Source organism: Ahaetulla prasina, chromosome 8, assembly GCF_028640845.1.
Source record: "Ahaetulla prasina isolate Xishuangbanna chromosome 8, ASM2864084v1, whole genome shotgun sequence".
Lineage (NCBI taxonomy): Eukaryota > Metazoa > Chordata > Lepidosauria > Squamata > Colubridae > Ahaetulla > Ahaetulla prasina.
The window spans coordinates 2,596,543-2,609,911 of NC_080546.1; the positions used below are offsets into that span (position 1 = coordinate 2,596,543).

Genomic DNA, 13,369 nt, shown 5'->3' on the forward strand with positions numbered 1-13,369 from the left:
AGTTCAGGATGGCTTCCGTTTTCCGTAATATGAGATCTCCTGCCTGGGTCAAACCAGTAATGCTATCATCCTCTGCCGGCGTAATGGCTGGGAATCATGGGATTTGTAGTCAGGCAAAGCTGGAGGAGGCTGAATCGGGATGGTTGGGCTGTGTGGTGAGAGAAACCACCTTTCTAGAATCCTCCACGGTGGCTTCTTCCAAGGATGCCCATCACAACAAACGGCGGTTCTAATGTTAGTAAAAATGGCTTCTTCTTCTTTTTTTTCTGTTGAGAATAAACAGAGGAAGCAGTGAGGAATGAATAAACTTTGTTTTCTTACAGAGGAGTTATTAGTTTCCCTGTAATTCCCGCTTGTTTTAAGAAGAAATGGGTCCTCTAAATCTTTTCTCTTAGGAGAACAAATGCTGGCTCTAGAATTATTCCCAAAAACTATTCCAGGGAAAATTGAAAGGGGATTCATCCCTGATCCTCCAACTGTAAACAGGGAGTGGTTAAAAACTGGGTACTCTCTAAGAAGTCAGGTTGTTTTCTTCCAGACGTTTCATGACCCAACTAGGTAACATCATCAGTGCTGGAAGGAGTTTGTAGGGAAGAGGAGTGGGAGGAGACTGTGGTCCTTGGTGGTCTTTGAGTTTGGTAGTTTTCTTGCAGATATTTCAATACCAAAATAGGTAACCTCATCAATTCTAGAAGGAGAGGAGGAGGGGGGGGAACGACCGTGGGGTGGGGTCCTTGGTGGCCTCTGAGCTTGATAGGTTTCTTGCAGACATTTCATGACCCAACTAGGTAACCTCATCAGAGCTAGAAGGGAGTGGTGGGGAAGGAGGAGGAGGAGGAGGAAGAGGAGGATTGTGGATCCTTGGTGCTCTCTGAGCTTGGTTGTTTTCTTGCACATTTGGCACAGAAGATCTCTGTATCACACCCAATGTGTCAACATACTTCTGGTCCACTTAATTCATTAACATTCTGAAACTTTTCTGCCCAATATTGTCCAAAGTTTTCAAGGATTCAAATACAGACAGCGCGCAAATTCCAACAGTTTGTTTAGTGAACAAGTTGCAACAGCACTGAAAAGATGACCCTTTTTCAGGTTACAACCTTTGCAACATGATCCCCATGATCATGTGGTCCAAATTCAAAGTCTTATCAAACTGTTTCCTATTTATGACGATTGTGGCGTCCTTGGGGACACCTGATCCCTTTTGGCGAGCTTCTGACAAGCAAAGTCAATGGGGAAGTCAGTTTCACTTAATAACCCGTGTTGCTAACTTAACACACTTAATTCACTTAACAACTGTTGTTTTTTTTAATTTACATTTATATCCCGCCCTTCTCCGAAGACTCAGGGCGGCTTACATTGTGTTAAGCAATAGTCTTCATCCATTTGTATATTATATACAAAGTCAACTTATTGCCCCCAACAATCTGGGTCCTCATTTTACCGACCTTATAAAGGATGGAAGGCTGAGTCAACCTTGGGCCCGGTGGGACTTGAACCTGCAGTAATTGCAGGCAGCTGCTGTTAATAACAGACTGCATTAGCAGTCTGAGCCACAGAGGCCCCTACACCGTGGCAAGAAAGTTCATAAAATGAGGCAAAACTCACTTAACAAATGTCTCACTTAACAAACATAAATTTTGGGATCAGTTGTGGTCATCAGACAAGAACTACCTGAAGCATGCAAGCTGATCTTAGAGCCAGAAAAGCAGAGTTGAGTTCAACTCTGGCTGGACTGGCCTGATTTTAAATTCTAAATTTTAAATTTTAATTGAATTTTGATGGGTTTTAAATTTCTGTAATTTTTATGGGGTGTAATGTTATTTTAAATTTTCTGGCAAATTTGAATCAGTTTTTTAAGGGTTGTTTTAATTATTGTGTATGTTTCTGTTTGTATTTTATTTGCTGTTCACCGCCCTTCGGGAGAAGGGCGGTATACAAATTAAAACATGATTATTATTATTATTATTATTATTATTATTATTATTATTATTATTATTATTATTATTATTATTATTATTATTATTATTAACTCCCATAATTCCCCAGTCAGCGTGGGATTCAATTTGTCAAGTTTTTCATCCAGTCCCGTGCAGTGTGTAAGGTTTCGGTGAGTCACAACTATCTCCTGGCCCAAAAATTTGAACGTTTTTGTTTAAGGCCCATCTTTGCAGATTAAAAATAGACTTTGCTTGTTTAGTTAGTATGGTGCAAAAAAAAAAAAGCGACTTACGACTATTTTTCACACATGTCAGCTGCAGCTTCCCCTAAAGTCATGTAATCAAAATGCAGGCGGTTCTTGCCTTATAACAGTTTGTTTAGTGACTGTTTGAAGTTACAACAGCACTGAAAAAAGGGTCATTTTTTCACAATTGCGACAATTACAGCATCCTCAAACTTCAGAGGCTTGGCAATTGACTCATATTTATGACAGTCGTAGCATCCAAGGGTCATGTGAGTCCCTTTTGCGACCTTCCGACAACCCAAGTCAATGGGGAAGCCAGATTCACTTAACAAAGTGAAGTTACTAACTTAACAACAGCAGTGATTCACTTAAGAACTGGGACAAGAAAGGTCGTCAGTTGGAAGGAAAATTCACTGAACAACCGTCTCGTTTAGCAGCAGAAATTTTGAGCTCAATTATGGTCGTAAATCGAGGACTATCTGTATTACCTCCGTCACTACCGCCCTATTTTCTCTCTTTGTCTCTCTGTATTCTTGTTTCTTAGCTAAACAGATCTTGGAGAAAAGAGCGGATGGAAAAGTTATTTCCTTGGGGAATTGCACTGAGAAAGGGAAAGTTTGCCTCACTTTTGTGTGTGGGTTGCAGATTGGGAAGAAATCTTGTTTTGCATTGTTAAAGAAAAAAATATTGTCCTCTCTCTGTTTTCTCTAATTATTCTTCCCTTTTTGGACTAAAAGGCCAAATCAGCAATTTCTGGCCCCAGTAAGGTGGATAGAAAGAATGGAAAAATCACCCTTCCTAACAGATCAGCATGGAAACCCTACTGAATTTATTATTATTAAAGCAGTTTATGATTTGATCTGTCCAATAAGTCGCAATTTATGATTTGATCTGTCCTATAGTCCTTACAGGGAAGCCCAAATGCTATGCTTGGAATACAGGTTAATCTTTGACTTACGACTCCAATTGAGCCCAAAATGTATCTTTCTAAGCGAGACATTCGTTAAGTGAATTTTGCTCCATTTTACAACCTTTCTTGCCGCCGTTCTTAAGTGAATCGTTGCAATTGGTAACATGGTTCTTAAGTGAATCTGGATTTCCCATTGACTTTGCTTGTCAGCAGGTCACAAAAGTAGATCGCGCGACACCCCCCAGGGACACTGCGACCGTCATAAATATGAGTCGCTTGCCAAGCGTCTGAATTTGGATCCCGTGACCGCGGGGGATGCTGCAGTGGTTGTAAGTGTGGAAAACGGTCCTAAAAGTCACTTTTTTCCATGCCGTTGTAACTTTGGTCACTAAATGAGCTGTTGTAAGTTGAGGACTATCTGTAATTGTGTCCAGTTTTGGTCACCATAATATAAAGAAGATGTTTAGAAAGAGTGCAGAGAAGAGCAAGAAAGACAATTAGAGGCTGGAGGCTAAAACGTAACAAAAAACGGTTGCAGGAATTGGGTTTAATTCTACTTTAATGAAAAGAAGAACTATCGGGGTGACATGATAGCATCTTCCATTATTTGAGGGGCTGCCCCAAAGAAGAGGGGGTCAATCTATTCTCCAAAGCCCCTGAAGGCAGGACAAGAAGCAACGGATGGAAACTAACCAAGGAGAGAAGCAACCTGGAATTGAAGAGAAAATTCCTCACAGTTAGAACAATTAATCGGTGGAACTCCTTGCCACCAGAAGTTGTGGCTGCTCCATCGTTGGAGGGTTTTAAAAGGAAACGGACAATCTGGACCGGTATAGGGTCTCCTGCTTGACCTCAGGGTTGGACTAGAAGACCTTCAAGGTCTCTTCCAACTGTGTCATTCTGTATTCTGTAAATGTTCGGAAAAGGAGGATTAGGGATGACATGATAGAAGTCTTCCAATATTTGAGGGGCTTCCAAAACAAGATTTCTATAAACTTGTAGTTTATATAAATAAATATATGTAACATTTATATTTATATCAGTTCCTGTTCCCCAAAAGCATCTGAAGGCAGGACAAGAAGCAACGGATGGAAACTAATCAAGGAAAGAAGCAATCTAGAAATAAGGAGGAATTTCCTGGCAGTGAAAACAATTAACCAGTGGAACAGCCTGCCACCAGAAGTTGTGAGTGCTCCATCACTGGAGTTTTTCCAAAAAGAGACTGAACAACTGTCAGGGAATTGCGCAGCGACTGTCCCAATGAAGTAATAGAGGATGACCTGAACTTGTAGTTTATATAAATAAATATATGTAACGTTTGTATTTATATCAGTCAAGATAGGAGCATCATGAGGTAAAATCCTCGCAGGAACATCCTCATGAGGTAAAAGCTCACAGAAGAAAAAGGCGGGAAAGAAGGAAACACCCCCTTTTGCCCACAGCGGCCAATCACGGCGCAGGTTGCCTCATGTAGGAGCCAGCTCTCTCCAATCAGCTACAACTGTGTGTTCTGGCAGATTGTACAACTGCCACTGATATGTTTAAATAACAATTAACAACAACCCTTTGTTTGAAATTGAAATTGTGTATGGTCTCCTGCTTGAACAGGGAGGCGGGGTTGGACTAGAGGACCTCCAAGGCCCCTTCCAACTCTGTTATTGCTATTCGGTTGTTATTCTGTCATTCTGTTATTCTGAGATGCAGATCTGGAACTTTGGGTAGTTTCAAAAAAAAAGAAAAAGAAAGAAAGAAAGAAAGAAAGAAAGAAAGAAAGAAAGAAAGAAAGAAAGAAAAAGAAAGGATGAAAAGGGAGTTTTCGGTTCATATCAAGGCTCATGCGCCGGTGCAGAAAACCTTAATGCATAAAAATGAGGGCCGGTGGAAGAATTCCTGGTTGATTAATCATCTCCCTTTTAACTGATTGACTTAATTTGAATACATTTTCTTATTGCTGCTACCTCTGTCGCTTGCTTTGGACCAAAAAAGAAGACATCTTTCCTTCCATTCCTCTCTTTTTCTCCTTCCCTCCTTCCCTCCCATCAATCTCTCTCCTTCCTTCCTTCCTTCCTTCTATCCATCTATCCATCCATCTCCCTCTTCTTCTCCTACATCCCTTCCATCTATCTCCTCTTGTCCTTCCTTCTCCTTCCTTCCCTCTTTTTCTCCTTCCCTCCATCCCTCCCATCTATCTCCTTCCTTCCTTCCATCCATCCATTCATCCATCCATCCATCTATCTATCCATCCATCCATTCCTCTCTTCTTCTCCTACACTCCACCCCTTCCATCTATCTCCTCTTGCCCTTCCTTCTCCTTCCTTCCCTTTTTTCTCCTTCCCTCCATCCCTCCCATCTATCTCCTTCCTTCCGTCCATCCATCCACCCATCCATCCATCCCCCTCTTCTTCTCCTACACTCCATCCCTTCCATCTATCTCCTCTTCTCCTTCTTTCTCCTTCCTTCCCTTTTTCTACTTCCCTCCATCCCTCCCATCTATCTCCTTCCATCCATCCATCTATCCATCTATCCCCCTCTTCTTCTCCTACACTCCATCCCTTCCATCTATCTCCTCTTCTCCTTCTTTCTCCTTCCTTCCCTTTTTCTCCTTCCTTCCATCCCTCCCTCTCTTTTCCTCATACCCTCCATCCCTCCCATTTTTTTCTTCTTGTCCTTTCTCCCTCCCTCCCTCTCTGAATAATCTGAATAATATGGACTTCCATTTTTCATGGTTGGTCAGCTAGATATTTGAACTGGATTTGGCATTTTTACCCACCAATGGAGTCCTTTCCAAGGACCTGGGATAGGCAGACATTCCTGTTTGGGTGAATGAAAGGTATCATCACAGGATCTCAGCTCTTCCAAGTTAAGCTGCCTTTTGCAATTGACCGATGGTGAATTTGTCAATGCCGATGGTGTTCAAGGGGTGCTCCAGTTCCCAAGGCACCTATTAATACTGGTACCGTCTTAGCTTGCTTTTGCCACAGTCGTTCTCCTTCTATTTGCAGGTCTTTGTATTTTGAGAATTTCTCCAGTTCTTTCTCTTCTCTTCCGCTGTCTCCAGCTACTGTCATGTCCATAATCCAGACTTTTCTTTTTGTGTGTGTCTCTCTTAGCAACAATTGTTAAGTCTGGAGTGTTTTGTAGCAGGAGATTGTCTGTTTGAATTCTCAAGTCACAGAGCAATTTATCATCTTCATTTTCTTCATCTGTTTTGGCGGCTGTTTCTGTCTGGCAACGTTCAGGTTTTGAGACTTTTAGGGGCATCAACCTCTCGGCAGGTTGGACGGGATGAAATTTTATTTACTTATTTAATTATTTTTTTTAAAAAAGTACATTTAGTCTTTCAGAGATAACTACAGGTATTCCTCAGCGGTGGGTTTCAAATTTTTTTTACTACCGGTTCTGTGGGTGTGGCTTGGTGGGCGTGGCATGGCTTGGTGGGTGTGGCTTGGTGGGCGTGGCAGGGGAAGGATACTGCAAAATCCCCATTTCCTTCCTATCAGCTGGGACTTGGGAGGCAGAGAATAGATGGGGGCGGGGCCAGTCAGAATTTTTACTACCGGTTCTCCGATCTACTCAAAGTTTCCGCTACCGGTTCTCCAGAACTGGTCAGAACCTGTTGAAACCCACCTCCGGTAGTCCTTGACTTACAGGAGTTTATTTAGTGATCGTTTGAAGTTACACCACCACTGAAAAAAAATGACATGACCACTTAACGACCGTTGCTGCCTCCCCGTGGTCACATGATCAAAATTCGGGCGCTTGGCAGCTGACTCATATTTATGACGGTTGCAGTGTCACGTGATCCCCTTTTGTGACCTTCTGACAAGCAAAAGCAATAGGGAAGCTGGATTCACTTAACAACAGGTTACTAACTTAACGGCTGCAGTGATTCACTTAATAACTGTAGCAAGAAAGGTTATAAAATGGGGCCAAACTGAACAACTATCTCACTTAAGTTGTCCACAAGAAATTTTGGGCTCAATTGTGTTCGTAAATCCATGACTACCTGTACCAGGCCCCGGTTGGGTTTTGGGTTTCCAGACATCTGTTTCCTACAGCTGGGTCTCTCTCAGGTTTCCTTTAATCTCCTAAAATTTCTCCTTCATTTATGATATTTTTTTTCCCCTCCAGCCCTCTCACGGATGGGTTTTGCAGAGCGGTATTGTACTTTAATTCCCCAAATAAATGAAACCAATGCAGTAAATTTCCTTTATACCTAATATTACCTTTGCCAAGTTCCAAAGCGACTGAAATTCCTGCTTTTTTTCCTTTCTGTACAAGTCCAGGTGTTGATTATAATTCTCGGGAGTTTAAAGTATTTGTTGTCTGGATTGTAATGCACACAGCGGTCATTTCCCAACTGTGGCAGAGATTATTAGATCACCAAAATGTGATTTCTTTGCAGAAAATCTGCAGTTCCAGGCTTGACAAACACAGAGCCAGGCCTAAAAATACAACAGTTCATTTAGCGACAACTTAGTGACCATTCAGAGTTACAACATCCCTGGAAAAAAGTGACATGACCATTTTTCACACTTAATGACTGTGGCAGCATCCCCATGGTCATGTGATCATGGTCATACTGTCCCGGGATCACGTGGTCCCCTTTTGTGACCTTCTGACATGCAAAGGCCACGGGGAAGTCGTATTCACTGAACGATCATGTTACTAATTTAACAACCGCAGGGATTTATTTAACAACTGTGGCAGGAAAGGTCCTAAAAGGGGGTAAAACACATTGACCGGCTGTGTCGCTTAGCAACACAAATGCTGGGTTCAATTGTGGTCGTAAGGCAAGGACTCCTTGCAGATGAAGTTGCACCTGGAGGGAGGATACAAGGAACTTGTCCTCGTCTGACTACTCGTGGCAAACTTGTTAGATGTTTTGTGAATTTTGCCCTCTGCTATAAGGGCAGGCGCAATGCTGTGCACCCAAAAGGATGCAGTTCAGAAGAATGAAACCTGGTGTGTAAATAAGAAAAATTGGATTTGTTCTGCAAGTGGTTATCTGGCAACGCTCACCTTCCACAAAACGGAAGAAAAAGGAGCAATGGGACAACCTGCCTATGCCGATGTTCTTTTGATGTTCTGGATTGAAAGTCTCAAAGTTCCAAAGTTTGTGACTCCTATGGAGTTGTGGAGTCCTTGCTGCTTTCTGAACTTGGTTGTATTCTTGCAGACATTTCATGACCTAACTAGGTAACATGGGCAGGCTCCATTATGGTTGTATGTCAAAGATTACCTGTGGAAAAAAATAGACTGGAAGACCTCCAAGGGCCCTTCCAACCTTATTTGTCTTTGATTCTGCTATTCCGTTATTTGTTACTCTGTTATTCTGTACTCTGTTATTCTGCTATTCTCTTACTTTGTTATTCCGTTATTCTGCTATTCTGTTATTTTCTTACTTTGTTATTCTGTTATTCTGTTATTTGTTACTCTATCATTCTGCTATTCTGCTATTCTCTTACTTCGTTATTCTGTTACTCGTGTTATTCTGTTATTCTCCTACTTTGTTATTCCTTTATTCCTTTATTCTGTTATTCTCTTACTTTGTTATTCTGTTATTTGTTACTCTGTTATTCTGTTATTATATTACTCTGTTGTTCTGCTACTCTGTTATTCTGCTATTCTGTTATTTGTTACTCTATTATTCTGTTATTCTGTTACTCTGTTATTCTGCTATTCTGTTATTTGTTACTCTGTTATTCTGCTATTCTGTTATTCTGCTATTCTGTTATTTGTTACTGTTATTCTGCTATTCTGCTATTCTGTTATTTGTTACTCTATTATTCTGTTATTCTGTTACTCTGTTATTCTGCTATTCTGTTATTTGTTACTCTATTATTCTGTTATTATATTACTCTGTTATTTTGTTACTCTTATTCTGCTATTCTATTATTCTGCTATTCTGTTATTTGTTACTCTGTTATTCTGCTATTCTGTTATTCTGCTATTCTGTTATTTGTTACTCTGTTGTTCTGCTATTCTGTTATTCTGCTATTCTGTTATTTGTTACTCTGTTGTTCTGCTATTCTGTTATTCTGCTGTTCTGTTATTTGTTACTCTATTATTCTGTTACTCTATTATTCTGTTACTCTGTTGTTCTGCTATTCTGTTATTTGTTACTCTATTATTCTGTTATTCTGTTACTCTGTTATTCTGTTTTCCGCTATTCTGTTATTTGTTACTCTGTTGTTCTGCTATTCTGCTATTCTGTTATTCTATTTTTTTGGCATAGACTGAGCTCAGTCCCTGCAGATGTTCTGCGTTGCAGCTGCTTAAACACCTTTTCTTCTCCTTTCTCTCCCTCCTGCAGTGGTATTGGGCTGGCTCGGGCCCACTTTGAAAAACAGCCCCCATCTAACCTCAGGAAATCCAACTTTTTCCACTTTGTGCTTGCCATGTATGACCGTCACGGACAGCCAGTGGAGATCGAGAGGACGTCTTTCATCGACTTTGTGGAGAAGGACAGAGTAAGGTCTAAATTCATGTGTGGCTCTTGCAAACATCTCCCAAACACACACAGACACACACAGGAAACAGTCAGGACAGAATATCCTCAAACCCTTCCAGTTGCAGTTATTCTGTGTTTTTTTTTCCAGCAGCCATCAGAAACCAGGAGAGCTAGACACTTGCTGGAGTAATATTGAAAATATCCTTGATGGCTCCCTGAGCGCCTTTTTCATTCATTCATTTATTTTGTTATTGGACATTTGTAGGGGGGGGGGAAAGGAAAGAAAAAATAACCCACAGGAGACACAGCATATAAAATAACGACAAGAACCAGGAATAAGTGGCAAGCAGAAACACCCGAGAATCTAAAATAGCATAAAGGGAATTTTGCTGCAAGATATCATTATGACTTATAGCATTATAAACTATATCTATATTTTGTAAAAGGAAGTGAGAATACCTCTTCATTAAGCCTTCACCCAAAGCTACCAGGTTAACATTTTAAATTCAGTTTATTGTGTCATTCCAAGATACAAATACAAATAAACCAGAGGTGGGTTTCAGCAGGTTCTGACCAGTTCTGGAGAACCTGTAGTGGAAAATTTGAGTACTTCAGAGAACCAGTAGTAAAAATTCTGACTGGCCCCGCCCCCATCTCTTTGCTGCCTCCCGAGTCCCAGCTGATTGGGAGGAAATGGGGATTTTGCAGCATCCTTCCCCTGGATTGGGGAGGGAATGGAGATTTTACAGTATCCTTCTCCTGCCACGCCCACCAAGCCACGCCCACCAAGAAATGCCACACCCACCAAGCCACACATACAGAACCAGTAGTAAAAAATTTGAAACCCGCCACTGAAATAAACCCAAAAATTAAGAAACCAAGAGAAAGAGCGAGAAAAAGATGGCGCCTGACTTTTTCAGTGCAGTAAAATGCAAAAAAACCCCACAACCTCAACATTTTGGGGCGTGGGTGGCTCAGGCTGTAAGATAGCCTGTTATTAAACACATCTGCTTGCAATTACTGCAAGTTCAAGTCCCACCAGGCCCAAGGTTGACTCAGCCTTCCATCCTTTATAAGGTAGGTAAAATGAGGACCCAGATTGTTGGGGGGGCAATAAGTTGACTTTGTATATAATATACAAATAGGATGAAACTATTGCCTTACACAATGTAAGCCGCCCTGAGTCTTCGGAGAAGGGCGGGATATAAATGTAAATTTTAAAAAAAAATTAAAAAAAAATTGGCTTTACACTTCACAACTTTACCAGCCATTCCTATAATAACAAAACCATCGTAATCATCAAACTCCAAGTTTCCTTTTTTTCCAGTTTCCAACAAAAAGTCCAGAAATAGAAACAAAACTCGATAAAATCCCATTAATTAAAATGGTCTTTTTCTCCTCCTCTGCTCACTCTCTCAAACTACCTGCTTAGCACAGTATAAATGGCTACTTAAGGCTATCAGCTATGATACTTCCACTCCATGCTAGAAATCTAGTTTTCCAAACAGTGAAAGAGTCGTCTCTGAGTAAAGGCCCTCATCTAATAAAGATGACATTTGTAGGGCACTGAGGGCATATTTGCGGAGGTGGGTTGCCATCTAGACTTTTACATGCACACACATATATGCACACACAGCGAGAAAGTAGGGAAAACAAGCAAGTGAGAAAAAAGAAAGAGATAGAAGAGAAAGAAAGAAAGAAAGAGAGAGAGAGAGAGAAAGGAAAGAGAGAAAGAGAGGAAAAGAAAGGAAAGAGAAAGAAAAGGAAAGAGAAAAGGAAGGAAGGAAGGAAAGAAAGAGGGAGGAGGGAAGGAGGGAGAGAAAGAGAAAGAAAGAGAAAGAGAAAGAAAGAAAGAAAGAAAGAAAGAAAGAAAGAAAGAAAGAAAGAAAGAAAGAAAGAGGAAGAGGAGGATGGTTGCTCCCCAGTCTAATTTCTGCACCGGGCACTTTCAGAAGAAGACACCTCCGCCCTCTCCTTTTCCCAATTTCCCCATCTTGGCACAAGGAAAATCAGCAATTTCCCCCAGACTCAGAAAACAAGAGACGGCACCAGTTCATCCACTCCTCTTCCCAGTTGATTGTACCTCCAAAGAAGAGCGTCTCTTACTTGCCCCGTTGTTCCTCGTTAAATGTGTGTTTGAGGAACACCAGGTGGAAGATCTCCACTCCTCATCTTTTTTCATTCCTCCTTTCCTCCCGGCAGGAACAGAATGGCGAGAAAACCAACAACGGCATTCACTACCGGCTGCAGCTGCTGTACAGTAACGGTAAGGACCCTACAATCTTAGTTCGGGGCTTTGGTGAAGCCCTACTGCCTTTGGTGAAGGCTACTCAGAAGACGGAAGCGGCTGAGATACGTTTGCTCATCCAAATTTTGTCTTGACCCTCCACCTGCAGTCAAATAGTTAGGATAGGGTTCAGGGTGGCTTCAGAAGCTTTGCAAGGTATGTTTGCAAGCCGTTGAGGAAAGGACAACCCACCCACCCCAATTCACCCCAAATTGGTGGGTACAGGGCTGGAGGTCAGCACTCTTTTATTCAAACTCTGGACTTAAGTAAAATGTGTCTAAAGCAGTTGTAAGAAACCATCCAGACCTTGAGAACGAATGCACAGAAAAGCAACAAAGATGATTAGGGGACCAGAGGCTAAAAACATACGAAGAATGATTGCAAGAACTGGGTATGTCTAGTTTAATGAAAAGAAGTATTAGGGGAGACATGATAGCAGTCTTCCAAAATTTGAGGGGCTGCTGCCTCAAAGAAAAGAGGGTCGAGCTATTCTCTAAAGCCCCTGAACGCAAGAGAAGAAGCAACGGGTGGAAACTAACCAAGGAGAGAAGCAACCTGGAACTAAGGAGGAATTTCCTGACATTGAGAAACAATTAACCAGTGGAACTCCTTGCCACCAGAAGTTGTGGATGCTCCAATACTGGAGATTTTTAAGAAGGAATTGGACAATCACTTGTCTGGGATGGTTCAGGGTCTCCTGCTTGAGCAGGGGGTTGGACTAGACGACCTCCAAGCTCCCTTCCAACTCTGCTATTCCCTGTGTGCGTTATCTTAGTTGCTTTTCACAGCTCACTTGTCTTCTTTTTAAAAGTGCACATTTTGCACTATTGGAGGCCAAGTTATAATATACATTCAGTGAGGTTTTTAACTGTTTAGAACAGGGGTCTCCAACCTTGGTCCCTTTAAGACTTGTGGACTTCAACTCCCAGAGTCCCTCAGCCAGCAAAGCTGGCTGAGGGACTCTGGGAGTTGAAGTCCACAAGTCTTAAAGGGACCAAGGTTGGAGACCCCTGGTTTACAACATTTTTCCCAAACTGTGGCCACTTGACAGAGAGCGAACTTCAACCCCCAGAATTCCCTAGCCTGGAATTCCAGCTGGGGAATTCTGGGAGTTGAAGTCAACATGTCTTCAAACGGCCCAGTTGGAAACCCATTGGGGTAGACCCAGGACGGGGAGGCAGATGGTTAAACACTGCGGAGGCTTACCTTGCAGGGTTGTTGCGAGCATAAAAACACAAGGGGTGGTTGTCTTGAGCTGCTGTGTTGCAATTCTCAGCCTTGGCAACTTGAAGAGAGGTGGAGTTCAACTCCCAGAATTCCCCAGCAGGGCTGACTGAGGAATTCTGGGAGTTGAAGTCCACCTCTCTTCAAGTCACCAAAGTTGAGAGAGGCTGTTCTGAATTCTCTCCAAACTTTGTTTTTTTTCCCCAGGCCTTCGAACCGAGCAAGATCTCTACGTACGACTCATTGACTCCATGTCCAAGCAGGTAACCATGCCCTGTGCTTGGGGTGCTCAAAGTTGATAAGTGTGAG

General features: G+C 41.9%; 1 protein-coding gene across 3 annotated transcripts in view; it reads left to right on the plus strand.

The window, feature by feature from the left end:
• The window catches only part of LOC131203064 (transcription factor COE3-like), a 93,479-nt gene that overhangs the window by 11,850 nt on the left and 68,260 nt on the right, over window positions 1-13,369 (plus strand). For all 3 annotated transcript variants that reach the window (XM_058192947.1, XM_058192946.1, XM_058192948.1), the window contains 3 exons: window positions 9,412-9,568; window positions 11,752-11,815; window positions 13,268-13,323. In XM_058192947.1, coding sequence (XP_058048930.1) covers window positions 9,412-9,568; window positions 11,752-11,815; window positions 13,268-13,323 — 277 coding nt within the window. The remainder of the gene's footprint in view (window positions 1-9,411; window positions 9,569-11,751; window positions 11,816-13,267; window positions 13,324-13,369) is intronic.